At 37.1% G+C, this 12933-nt stretch overlaps 1 protein-coding gene across 1 annotated transcript; it reads right to left on the reverse strand.

Annotated features, from left to right (window-relative positions):
- Positions 1-902: 902 nt before the first annotated feature.
- LOC143577955 (protein FAR1-RELATED SEQUENCE 5-like) lies at positions 903-2223 on the reverse strand. The gene is made up of 3 exons (XM_077061661.1): positions 2047-2223; positions 1403-1970; positions 903-1321 (listed from the first exon to the last, which is right to left on the reverse strand). The coding sequence occupies exons 1-3, from the start codon at positions 2221-2223 to the stop codon at positions 903-905; spliced, it is 1164 nt and encodes a 387-aa protein (XP_076917776.1).
- Between the last annotated feature and the right edge of the window lie 10710 nt (positions 2224-12933).

The following is a 12933-nucleotide window of genomic DNA, read 5'->3' on the forward strand; positions in this document are numbered from 1 at the left end:
AACGGATCTGGTCCCTCTCTCATTGGGAAAAAGGTCTGGCTGCTATGCGGCTCGAGAAGTATCAGAACTCAATTAAATGCTTGAGCAACGACGTATCCATGGCCGGGTAACTGAAACCAACGGTTGCGAGGCGCATCTTAAACCGTTTCAAAAAAAATCTAACTGGCTACGGGCCCTCTCAAAAAACTCCGGTTGCTCCGTATTTAATCTTGCCCTCCACCAATCTGAGTTCCTATCCATCTCATTCTTCATGGCAACCCTAACCTCCTTCCAACTATTTTGACCGATTCCTAAACCCTCCGCAATTGCCCGAAAACCGCAGTTACTGTCAGGCTTTACGTCTATGATCCTTGAGATGTAAGGGTAACTCCAGCTTGGAACAAGGCCCTTATACCGATTTACCGCTACAACATCTTCCGGATAAACCACTAAAGGAAAACCTATGGCAGCTTCAGTCTCCTTTTTCTTAGACGACCGTTTTGAAGGTTTAGGAGGGGGCATCTTAAGTTGTGAATGGGACTGCGACCGCGAACGCTCCAAGAATGAGGGGGTTTGGTTAGTGTTCTGTGAGGACGAAGTGGGGTACGAGGAAGGGATATACGAGCTGTGCCTCGCGGCCTCGACCTTTTTTGTTTGCTGGTTTAAATTTGGGCGCCCGCGAGGGTCCACCCGTTTCTCTGGCTCTTTTTTATTTGAGTTGCCGGGAAGAACGGACCAAATCTTCGATAAAATACTTCTTTTCTGTTTTCAATCTTTACGTATAAAAACCGTCTGTTTAAGCTCTTCCATTTCTGCCTCGAAGTCTTCTTCTTCTACCTGTGCGACCGCTGGATCGAAGTCAAGCTTCCTCTAGAACGGGTCTATCGATTTTAGTGGAATAGGTACGCATGTATACGCTCCAACTAACAAGCACACGGCAACCTCATAGACGTTCGCAACTGGTGTCGGCACGTATGTCCCGACTCGGTCATCTTTTCAAGCTTTCCGTACTCCTTATGTAGTAGCGTAAGAGCCTTAATCGACACTTTATAATGTAGCATGTAAAATACCTGAAGGTTATGGTCTTTCTTCAACGTAATCCGGGATTTTTCAAATGTTGCTCCGATTTGAACCTTTTGGGCTTCTATAAGCTCAAGGGAATAAGCCGCAAGTGCGTGGAGGGTGCTGTTGGCCCCGTTAAGGTGCCTTTTCAAGTTCGCGTGCTGACTCTCGACTCGGTTTGTTGTAGTGTCGCCGAAGTTTAACCGATCGGCCATCCAGCAAGATACAAACTTTTCCTTGTCTCGTAACAGCCAGCTATTATGGATATAGTCCCATACCTCTGAAAACGAAACAAAAATAAACTTATGAAATGTACTACTAGATTAACACTTATTGTATATTAATAATCAGAAGGACTTACTTTTTTTCCCAATTTTGCATAACGTTTCTTGCAACTTTAAGCAGTTATATTTGTAATCATCGATCGTGGGAGACTTACACAAGACCAACCATAATAGAGCGAAATCTTCTCTTGCCTCGCTGTCATAGATACCCTTCCACTTTTTCTTTATATTCTCACGTATGTGCCACCGGCATAGGTTTCTGGTAGCATTCGGGAATACTTGTTTACAAGAATTCATCTGGGCGGAGTCTCTGTCGGTGACTATGACGCGCGGCTCAATAGAATCCTCGAGCATACCTTTTAGGTGCCCGAGGGCCCATGTGAAATCCGTCTGGCGTTCCCTAAGTAGAACCGCGTGCACGATACAGAACGACTTCGACGTCGACGTCACGCCAATATACTGAACAAACGGCCACTTGTACATGTTGGTGTTGTACGTGGTGTCAATCAGCAGCAAATGGGGGGACGCACGCCACATTTTATGTGACATGTCATGACAAAAGAATACGTCCTCTACGCGGTTTGTGGCAGGGTTCTCCCGTGTGTGATAAACGAACCCGTTATTAATCAGGAAGCTTTCAAATACCTGCAACCGGTTTTATTTGACGTTAATATATTTTTTTGAACATCCATTGCAACAAATCAAATTCAAAAACGTGAACCTGTATTGGGGTATCGCCAACTGTATTTTCTCTTCTCCACTTCTCTGTAAAATTGTGTATGTCCTTGTCAATAACGCAGACTCCGGAAAACCGTTTGCGTAACATTGGAGCTATTTTTGATGTCTTCAAGCCATCCGCGTGTAACCTCGCAACCATATCAACCATCTCGTCGGTCATTCTCCTTAGATACGCGTGACCCTCCTAAAAGACGAACGGGTCGTGGTTGTGCGTCTCGTTTACGACCTCAGGCTTCCAAAAATTACCAACACGGTTGTGCCTTCCTTTTAGCTTAAACGCACCGCCCTTTTTTGTACTGCCTGTACGCCTGATTGTGGCGGTGAGTTTTGGTTCGCCGTCGCGATTGCATCCAAGATCCACGGCTTTTAGCCTAGACCGCTGGACAACAACAACACACCCATGCTCCCGACCTCTTTTCTTCGCCCACTCTTCCAGCTCCTCATGGGAAGAAAATAACTGAAACAGTTTTAACGTCAAGTTCAAGCTAACTACTAATTACAAAATATTTTTATTAAACAAAACATATGGTCTCGTAAGATATCCGTTTTATATGACACCCTAGCCTCGTGAATGTAATTATCACCATCGTCGTCAGAATTATGTTTGTCGTAATCTTCATCAACAGTCTCGTGGGGGGTTTCAAGAATATGGTCTGGTTCTGGTTGTGACAGATACGCATCACCTACTGGTAATGGGTACGAACGTTGACTACATGAATACGGATCCTCGGTATTAAAATGGTACGAAGGCTGGGCAACGTAATGCGGGTCTCCTAATAAATGGTATGACGGTTGACCGTAAGCATGTTCAGGCTGTGACAAGTACGAACTGCTGCTAGGCGTCAAATACCAATCCGGTTGGTCGTGCACAAAATATTCCTAACAAAATATATTGTTAACAAATCTAATTTCAAAAATTAATGATGACGGGTAACCCAAATTAATGATGACGGGTAACCCAAATAAACATGTGACGATACCTGGTTCAAATTTGGTAAACCCCCCCCCCCCCCCCTCATAATCTACAAACCCCGACGGCGCCAGATTCAAATCCAGAATACTTGCCTCATCGTTTGTCCTCGGGGGGCTCGGAAAATAACCGTCGAACATCCACGACATTTTCTTGAGTTGGGAATTTGGACATTTTGTATGTAATGTATCCAAAATTTATGTTTGCATGCTAATATATACCACCACAAGTCTGGGAATCAACCTTATTTAATTGAGGGGACTAAACGCAACGTTAAGGTCTATACGCGGCGTAATTGTGGACAACGACAGACTTCGCCAATCAAATCATCCGTCGACGTCGAGATCGTCGATCAAATCAGTCACGTCGAATAAACCGCCACGGTAAGGGCTACACGCGGCATCTGGTGGGGTGTGGGGTGTGGTTAGGAAGACCCATTAGATCTAGAGATAAAGGATGATGAATATGAATGCTCTTAAAATACATAGAAGTTCGTAAAATAAAACACATTTTATTATTTTAAAAATTAAAGATTTAAGATATATATAAAAAGAACACTATATCATAATCATATTTTATTGGTCAACGCATATAATTCCACAAACAGCATCCAATAAACTACAACTCAAGAAATTGAAAGTTTTTCGTTTTTGAAGTTTAATATAACTTTGGACCTTTTGGTAAGTCTACTGTCTACTTTCTATTAATTCATTTAGAACATAAGCATCAAATTTTATCTATTTTAATTAAGGTCTTGTTCTTTTTACAATTTCAAATATACACTAAAATAAAATGCTACTTCATGTTATTTCGAATTACTGATCTTCCAAATCGGATCAAATTATGCTTAAAGTTTTTAAAATAGAAATAATTCCGGTTGTTGATCTCATCTTTCGGTGTTGTAAAGAGGACACGTGGCAAGTGGCATTGTGGATCCCACAAGTGCAATGACAAGACATGTTTCAGCTGTCAACATCACCTCTTTTTCATTTAATTTTAATCAGAATTGGGTATCCTATTAACTCTTTTTTCAGAGTTCCAATATCTCTAACCAGAACAAGGTATAGCACCTTCAGCATGAGTTATATGGCTCTGAAGAAGCCGCTATCTGGATTTAAAAATTCGTACAAAAAGACAAGTCACTTTACTTTATACACAGCTGGCACCATTATGTTTCAACCTGCCTCTTTCTATTCTTTACTGTATATTCCCACTATATTTAATATATCTCACTTTTTATTTTAACAATTTAAGATCGATTTTCGTTTTGAGAATTTTTCATTTATATATAGTACGGTATAGAACATGAACTAAAAAAAGGAATGAAAGTGTAAATATTTGGACAGGTTTTCGGACATATGACGTTTAGGAGTTTTATACGTGTATGGAATTAGTTGATATCCGTTTGAATGTTTGACAACCAAATAGCCAAGTATATTACTTAGTACATGTTTTCTATATTATTTATTGTATAAAGTAGTTGTGAGTGGAGGGATATAGTAAATTTTGTTCATACATAAATTTGGAGAAACATTGTTTTTCTTTTATAATTTTTTTAATTTATTTTGAAAGTGTTGTGAGTGGAAGAGATAGATGATAAAAGTATAAAAAAATATTATTCAATTGAAAAGACGAAAGAAAAATAATGTTTTTAGTGTAATTACAGAAATTGAGACAAAGATGCTGCTGAGAATAATACTCGTATATCAGAATGACTCTGTGTATTTAATATATTTTCATCTTTTTAAATGATTTTGAAGTCAGCTATATCTCTTAAGTAGTTTTTATGTCATTTGTTTTATACTCTATTAATAGCTTTGATAAACCATCTCCAAAGCATCTTACCATTGCTTTCGGTGTCATAGGCATTTGAATCAGATTAGGTTTTTTTTTCTTTTTTTTACTTTTAATTGGTGTTTTACCGTTAGTTATGTTTTAATTGGTTTATAATGTGAGGAGTTGTCAGCCCAACCACCACCACCCCACCCCACCCCCTAAAAAAAAAAAAAAAACTAGATGATAGAGTTGCTACAAACTTGATGGCGTGCGTGGTTTCAAGTAAATATAGAGTTCTGGAAACTAAGGCCCCTTCTCGTTTGTGGAGCTTAGAAGTTATTTCAGTTTGTAAGCCTTAGGGTGCTCGTTTTACCGAACTGTTCTTGTAACTCAACCCAGATTTCTTGTGCTGACACTGATTTCTCTCTCTATAGCGCATCCAAATTCCAATCCATGTGATTAGGATCAGTTGGTTCATAGTTCTTTGTGCTATCAGTGATAAAGGCAATCTTGTTCTTGGAGTAATAAAAAATCCCCCATCTTTTGGTTTCAATCGAGCTAGTTGTTGTAGTTCAATGCGTCATTCACATGCATTTGTCTTGGGTGGTTGAAAGAATGAAGATAGTTAGGGAGCCATGTTCGATACGCTTGTTGCTCTTCGATCCGCTAGCGTTCGTGAATTAGGTTTACGACGATTTTTAGGATTTGAGATTTTGATCAAGCGATATACAACCCGCTGTGATACCATAAAAATAATTTAGAATATGTGTGTATTCGTTTAATAATTTGAGAACGGGATTACAAAGGTCTTTAACATAAATCCCTAGCTTCTGGACTAAGTAAAGTTAATAAAGTTGCATATAAGAAAAGAAAACAAAGTATATATTTTCCTTCCAATAAAAGCCCCTATTAAAATTATTACAATGGATCAAGAATTTATTTATTTAAATTATATAAAGGATAAAGGTTAATTAATTTGAACCGGCATTATCCCCGATGGGTTGTTTAAAGTTTTCTTAAACTATTACTCACTATTAATGTCAGATAAGAACCGAATAATACAAATTTTATAAAGTATTAATTTATATCAATTTATTACACCATGTGTAATTATTGAACCATTAATAAACTCTTAGTTGACATCAATTTATAAGACCATGTCAAATTATGAGACCTGTTAACGTTAACAAACAAACATCCATAGTTTGTATCAGTCACTAGACCATGTCAAATTATTAGGACAAATTTTCTACCTAAACATCGTGACTAATTTTCACAAGTCGATCTTAACTTCCCTTTAAACCATTTGATTGAGTCATTGGCAAACCTAATGTATAGTTAAGTTTGATCGCGGTTTGTTGAAGTCGTGTTTATCCATTAGTTCATCAAATGATACATTTAACTAGCTTCTAGATCAACAAACTAGTGTCTTTTTAAACATGATGTTTTCACTTAAGACGACTTAATATATTTTAAAACTTAAAGTGAATTGTATAAATAATGAACTTTTTGAATTTTGTTGTTATTAACGATCCTCTATACTATTATGATTAGAATGATGGGAGTTATAGTTTAAGGGGTTGTTTGATAACTATGCTCTGGTAAGTGTTAAATTAGTAAGAAGACTAAATGGTTAAAAGACTTTGAGCTAGTAAAATGTTGAGTCAGTGTTAAGAATGCTGATGTGGTGGTGGGTCAAGGAGGTGGTGTGTAGTGGCAGGGTAAAACTTATTAACACGTGCAAAGTGACAAATGGATAAATTTTCATTCAACATTATTTTGAAGTCTAACGGAAGATTGGTTTGCTGACTGATTCAAATGTGTCATTCTAGTAAACCAAACAAATTTAATTTTGACTGATTCAAAAGTAAACTCTTTAAGGAATTGTTAATAAAAAATCATAAGTCTTTAGCAAACAAGTAATCTAAATATAATAATGGCTGCAAAACACTCAAAACATTAATTTTTAAATTCCATATCATATGCAAGCATTAGTTAAATGCATGCACAACAACTAATTAAAGGCAAGACCGAACATATCAAACAAACTATTTAACCACGCCACCACGGGTCAATATATCATTTAATAAAGATGGTCTTGTTACTTAGTATTTATCGGACCACGACATTTCACCTTGTTCATTACGACTTAGTTACCTCCAACCATTTAATAAATGTTTGTGCTAGTTTTTTCATTGTATCTTATCAGTCATCGCACACATATAGTGTTTTATTATATCTAATTAACTTAATTTTATCTGTCATTTAATACGTTTTATATAAATTTCAATAGTTTTGTTTAATCAATAAAAATGCTTTATTTTGTCATTTTCTTTGGTAACATTAAGAGAGGTTAAAGGTTGAAAAGGCTAAAGCCTAAATTCTGAGGCTTGGGGGGGGGGGGTTGGTTGATGTGATATAATTTCTCATCACACACCTCACCCAATCAAATGGTGTCACATCATTATCCTCAAATCTGATGGATTATTACTAGGAGTGGTGATGTGATGTGATAATTTTTTTAAATAAATACTAAAATAAATAAAAAGAAAACAGTGTTACATTAACTAAAAAATAAAACAAGATTACATTAAACAATTAAATTAAAAAAACCGACCAAAAAAAACCTACGGCCCTTCCCAACCCCACTTGTCGCATATCTCGCGTTTGCGTTGAAGTATGATCGATTTAAAGGGTTCCTCAAGATGTTCGTGCGGTTGTAGGAGGAAAGTTAGATCGTCGTTTTTTTTGTTTTCATTCAAATGGTTGATATACGTCTCCTCACGTTTCATTTTTAAAATATGAGCATGTTTTTTTCGCTCCTTCGTCTCGGCCATTTCCGCCATCTTAGACGACTTGTATTCGATTAAGTTTTCGGCCACCACTTCCTTTCCAAGTCTTGACGGTTCCCCACTTTTCTTGCGATTCGGCCGTGTGGGTGTGGGTATGTCTTCGTCGGGATTGTCTTCGGGTTCCTCGTTCAAGTTCATGTTTGGCATGTTGCATGACAAGCCGCCGGTAAACGTTGTGTAGTCCCCGGACTCGGAAGTTTTTGATCTTTTTGAAGAAGATCATTTCTTCCTTGGAGCCGTTGGTCCGTTCAAATCAACCGAGGGAATCGGTTCCCACTTTGCGTGACGTCTCGCAATCTCCCACGCTTCCAAGTGCGGAAAATCCCTACATTTGTAAAGTCGGACATATTCGGCCAAAGCGTTCTTTATGATAGTCGCCTCGCTCACTCCGCTTTGTGGAGTTCGGGACTACAAAACATTTAGAAAAAATATATAAATCAAATTGTAAAAATAAAGTAATAGATTATAAAATAAATAAACTAAAATAGTTACCTCTTGGATGTAACAAGCATTAAATTTTCACATTTTTCGATTCAAATCTCCCCACTTGCCAATCATTTGATCCTTGTTTCGTTCTGTTGCGCCGGGAAGTTGCGAGAAATGTTCTTTAATACGTTTCCGTAACGCTTCTTTTCTTTGTTGGTTTGAGTGTTTTTTTTATTCGGAGCAATGTAAATAAGCCTTGGTCAAGGCGACCTCCTCATCGGCCAACCAACGCCGAGCACCTCTTTGATGCGGCTCCTCATCTGCGGATTCATCTTCATCAAAAGTTTGCACTTCGTGACAAAAAACACTTGCAAATTGATGTATAACATCGTTATTGTCTAGGGGATCGACGGACGGTTGAGATCCAAACATTGAAAAACATTATTCGGATAATTTTGGGTAGAAAAAGGGGGAATAAAAGGTTGGTTTTGATACGATTGGTTTTGGGACGGTTGATAATAACGTTGTTGTTGGGAAGGTTGTTGTTGGTTTTGGGACGATTGAAAAAGTTGTGGATAATAAGGTTGTTGTTGGGAAGGTTGGAATCTCATCGGTTCGCCTAGTTTTTGTCGAACCTTTGGTCGGGTTTGGGTTTTCTTTGAACTCGACCCTCGTTTCTTAGAACCCTCCATTTGATATGTTAAAAATGGTGTATGTAGTAGAAGATTTTGAGTTGGATTTGTGTATGTTTTGAAGATATATTGTAATTATTTATATAGGTAAAATATGTTTTTTCTTTTAATTTCCAAAGCTCCTCATCCCCAACGATCATCCCCAACGGATCTATTCATTGATTTTCACCCCATCACATGTGTGATGGCCATCACGCAATACTCCTCCCTCAAGCGTGATAAACCACCGGTGACGGTGTGGGGTGAACCCATCACGCGTGATGGGCCTTCCTCACGCAGTGCCCTGGGTGGCCTAAGTAAGAGTGTGCATGTTTTGGATATTGGACTAAAAAAGGTACACCAACTGGCTTTCGGTTAGTCAGTTCGGTTAATTTTTCTGTTTTCAGTTCGATTTGATTAATTTCGGTTAATAATCAAAATCAAATTTGGGCTATTTTTTTTTTACTTAAAAATACATGAAATGATTGTTTAATTACATAAAATAAAGACATAAACAAATCAAATATAGGTATAATTATATCAAATAGTGGTACAAAAAATCAAATACATAAATGGACGCATAAAATCTAGAAATATATGAAAATATGAATGGGTCGATTCCGTTGGCCGAGGGTACATAAAATAACTGATAACCGATTTTTGGTTAATTTTGGTTTGATTTCATTGGTTACGATTCGGTTAGCAGTTCTATTATTGCTCACCCCTAGGCTTAAGTGTATATCATTGTTTCAATAAGGCTTGGCAACATTTGGATTATACTCGAGAAACCTAGATGCTTGACCTAGGACGAATCAACACCAAACTGATTGATCACATTCTATTTTTGTTCTAAGAAATTTAGGTGAATTTGGATTCGACTTCAGTACAAACCGGAAAACTTTATTGGCTGCATGGTTAACCATGTATTGAACATTTAGATAGTCTTAAATTGAAACTTCACTTAGCTATTAACTTAGGTGGTGTTTGTTTCTACAGAAAATGTTTATTTTTTTAAAGGTCTTTCAAAAAATGTCTGCGCGTTCTCTTTCTTTGAAAACCTGGATTATGGACCTCCAATTTCTTCAAAGTTTGAAACCATAATCCTTGTAAAATAAAAACATCGGCCCTCTCCTTCTTCCTCATTCTCGTTGTCATCATCCTCTCCTCCGCCCCACTACCGGCAATTCCCCCTATCCTCCACCCCCATTGTTGTCGTCGCCTTACCTCCACCCCACAACTGTCAGGCGAGCACCTCTTCTACCCCCCCCCCCCCAACCGTTGTCCCCCTCACATCCAACCCCACCGCTGCAACATCCGTCGCACCACCTCCTTCAAGCCACAACTGCTGAGAAATCTCCACCCGTAAGTAATGTAACCAATTATGTTATGTTTTGTGATTAGTGTTTAGGTTTGATTATGTTTATGTTTGAATTGAGCACTTGATTTATGTATTGGAAAATAGTTTATGTTTAGGTTTGAATGGAGCGCTTGAAAAATTATTTATGTTTAGGTTTGTTTTAAGCACTTGAAAAAATTGTTTAAATTTCAGTTAATTTTAGTAGTTTGCAGACGTTAAAAAACAAACAGTCTTCTTCTTACATAATACGGAGGTTTGGTTCATCTTTTTACATAGTTTGCAAATTGGTCTGCATACTACATACTTTTACCTTTAAGAAAACAAACAACACTTTACCTTTGACCCAACACAAAAACACCAAGACTAACCACACCCTATATCAATCTTGTCTTCAGTTTTGATTTTTTTAAACTTTTAAATTAGTGTTTGGAGCGGCTTCAATCCAATACCCACCCTATTTCCCTATAGAGCCATTAATGGAAGGTTCATTTATCACTTTGCTATACGCAAAAAACTTAGTGACAAATTTATTTTTAATTCAAGGGACTTGAACGCAAAATTATTAAATATTTATAAAAATTTTAATCTATTCTTTATTTATATCCATATAATTACACTAAAAATTACAATATTTTTATTTAATTAAATGATATTCTTTTTATGTCTTTATAATTTTATTTGATATCTCTTCTATTCATACGCATTTTCAGAAATATTAAAAAGTTATATGTGTGAGCAGTGTAACATCAAGTTATAACCATTCCACATAATTTATGAAATCTATAAAAATAATTAAAGTTAAAAATTATTTTTTGTTAAATAAAATATAAATGCCTTTAAAAAAAATAAAAAATTAAATAAAATATAAATGATATTTGACTTAGAAAATATAGCGTCCATAAATAGACATGTTTAGTTATATGTGTGAGCAGTGTAACATCAAGTTATAACCATTCCACATAATTTATGAAATCTATAAAAATAATTAAAGTTAAAAATTATTTTTTGTTAAATAAAATATAAATGCCTTTAAAAAAAATAAAAAATTAAATAAAATATAAATGATATTTGACTTAGAAAATATAGCGTCCATAAATAGACATGTTTACGTAGTAATTAAACCTGACATTCACACAAAACCACACCAATATATTTTCTTTGAATTCCCATCAAACATAATTAATTTTGTAATTTTATTGGCAAATAAATATATATTTACCATAGAGATGGCCAAAAAAACCGGTTGGGGAACCGGTTTACCGGTTTAAACCGGAAACCGGTTTTTACGAAAACCGGTTTTTTAAAAACCGGTTTGACCGGTTTAGAAACCGCCGGTTCGTCTTTCGGTTACAAGTTGTAGATCCAAAACCGGTTAACGAACCGGTTAATGGAAAACCCGGTTTTTTTTATTAACCGGTTATGGAAAAACCGGTTAACCGGTTTATAACGGCTATATGCCCGTTTTTTTTGTTTTTGGACCGTTTTTTTTTTTTTACCATTTTACCCCCACAAACATCTATATATAGTTTAGGTTGGGTATTGGTTAGATCACACTCGATTATACAACTCCAAACGCTCTAAACGTTTATTTCATACGCGATTATTTTGTTATCTCACGCTCAATTATACCAAATTACCACTCCATACGCTCTTATTTCGTAGTCGTTTATTTCATACTCGAGTATACCACTCTTATTTCGTAGTCGATTATCATGGCCTCCCAAAGTGCTGCTTCATCCGTCAACATGGGTGCCTCGAACACGGGAGAAACGGTCGTTCGGGTCATCCCCACGAAACGAAACCATGATGTTTGGCAACATTTCGACCTATGCGAAATGTCTAACGGTAGCCAAAAAGCTCGATGCAAACATTGTTTGAAGTTTTATGGCAAAGATGCAAACTCCACTTTAAAAGCGCATGTACAAAGGCCCTTTTGCAAGGCCTTGAAGGACGAATCGGGAAGTAGTTCGCAGCCGGAGATGACGAATCAAGGAGCGGTGTTTACGTACGACGTTGAAGCGGTACGTCAACAGTTTTCAAACTTTGTGATTCAACAAACACTTCCTTTCAACCACTTCGACAACTCTCAATTCACGGAGATGATGCAAAACTATGTTCAACCACGCTACCAACACGTAAGTCGTTCGACCCTTAGAAGAGATTGTCTTAAAGCATGGTTATATCGCAAAACTATAGTTTACTAACGGTCCAAGCTTCCACGGTAGCTTCGGAGTCTGCTTTTTCTGTTTCTGGCAGGGTTATATCGATTAGGAGGACTCGACTCACTGCACCAGCTATAGAGATGTCGATTTGCTACAAGGATTACTTGGACTCTTTAGATAGGGCACAACATCAACGCTCACTCGAGGGGGAAATGGAGTATGAAGCGGGCTTGTATGAAGACGAGGTCAATGAAGGACACACTCAACCAATGACCGATGAAGAAGCCGCGTACGAGATTACCTAAGAAATAGCTCGGGATCGGGTAGCGAAGAAAATTAGTTAAAGAAACAGCAAACATGGAGGCAAATCATGAGTAAGAAACAACAAGTTGTTCATGTAATCGTGTCTAAGCATTCTTTTTCCTAATATGTGCTCTTATTTACTTGTTGATTTGGATTTTTCTAATTTAGTTAAAGAAACAGCAAACATGGAGGCAAATCATGAACAAACTGTTCATTGAGTGATACATAGAAAGGCAGTAGTGATTGATTGAGTGATACATACATACACCGTCTTAAATCTCATATCCCCACACCTACCCATTTCACCTCCACAAACACACACTTAAATCTCTTTCTCAGTGTATATCTTAATC

Source organism: Bidens hawaiensis, unplaced genomic scaffold (genome assembly GCF_021521415.1).
Source record: "Bidens hawaiensis isolate Kalapana, Puna unplaced genomic scaffold, B.hawaiensis_p1.1 tig00028980_1, whole genome shotgun sequence".
Taxonomy (NCBI): Eukaryota; Viridiplantae; Streptophyta; class Magnoliopsida; order Asterales; family Asteraceae; genus Bidens; species Bidens hawaiensis.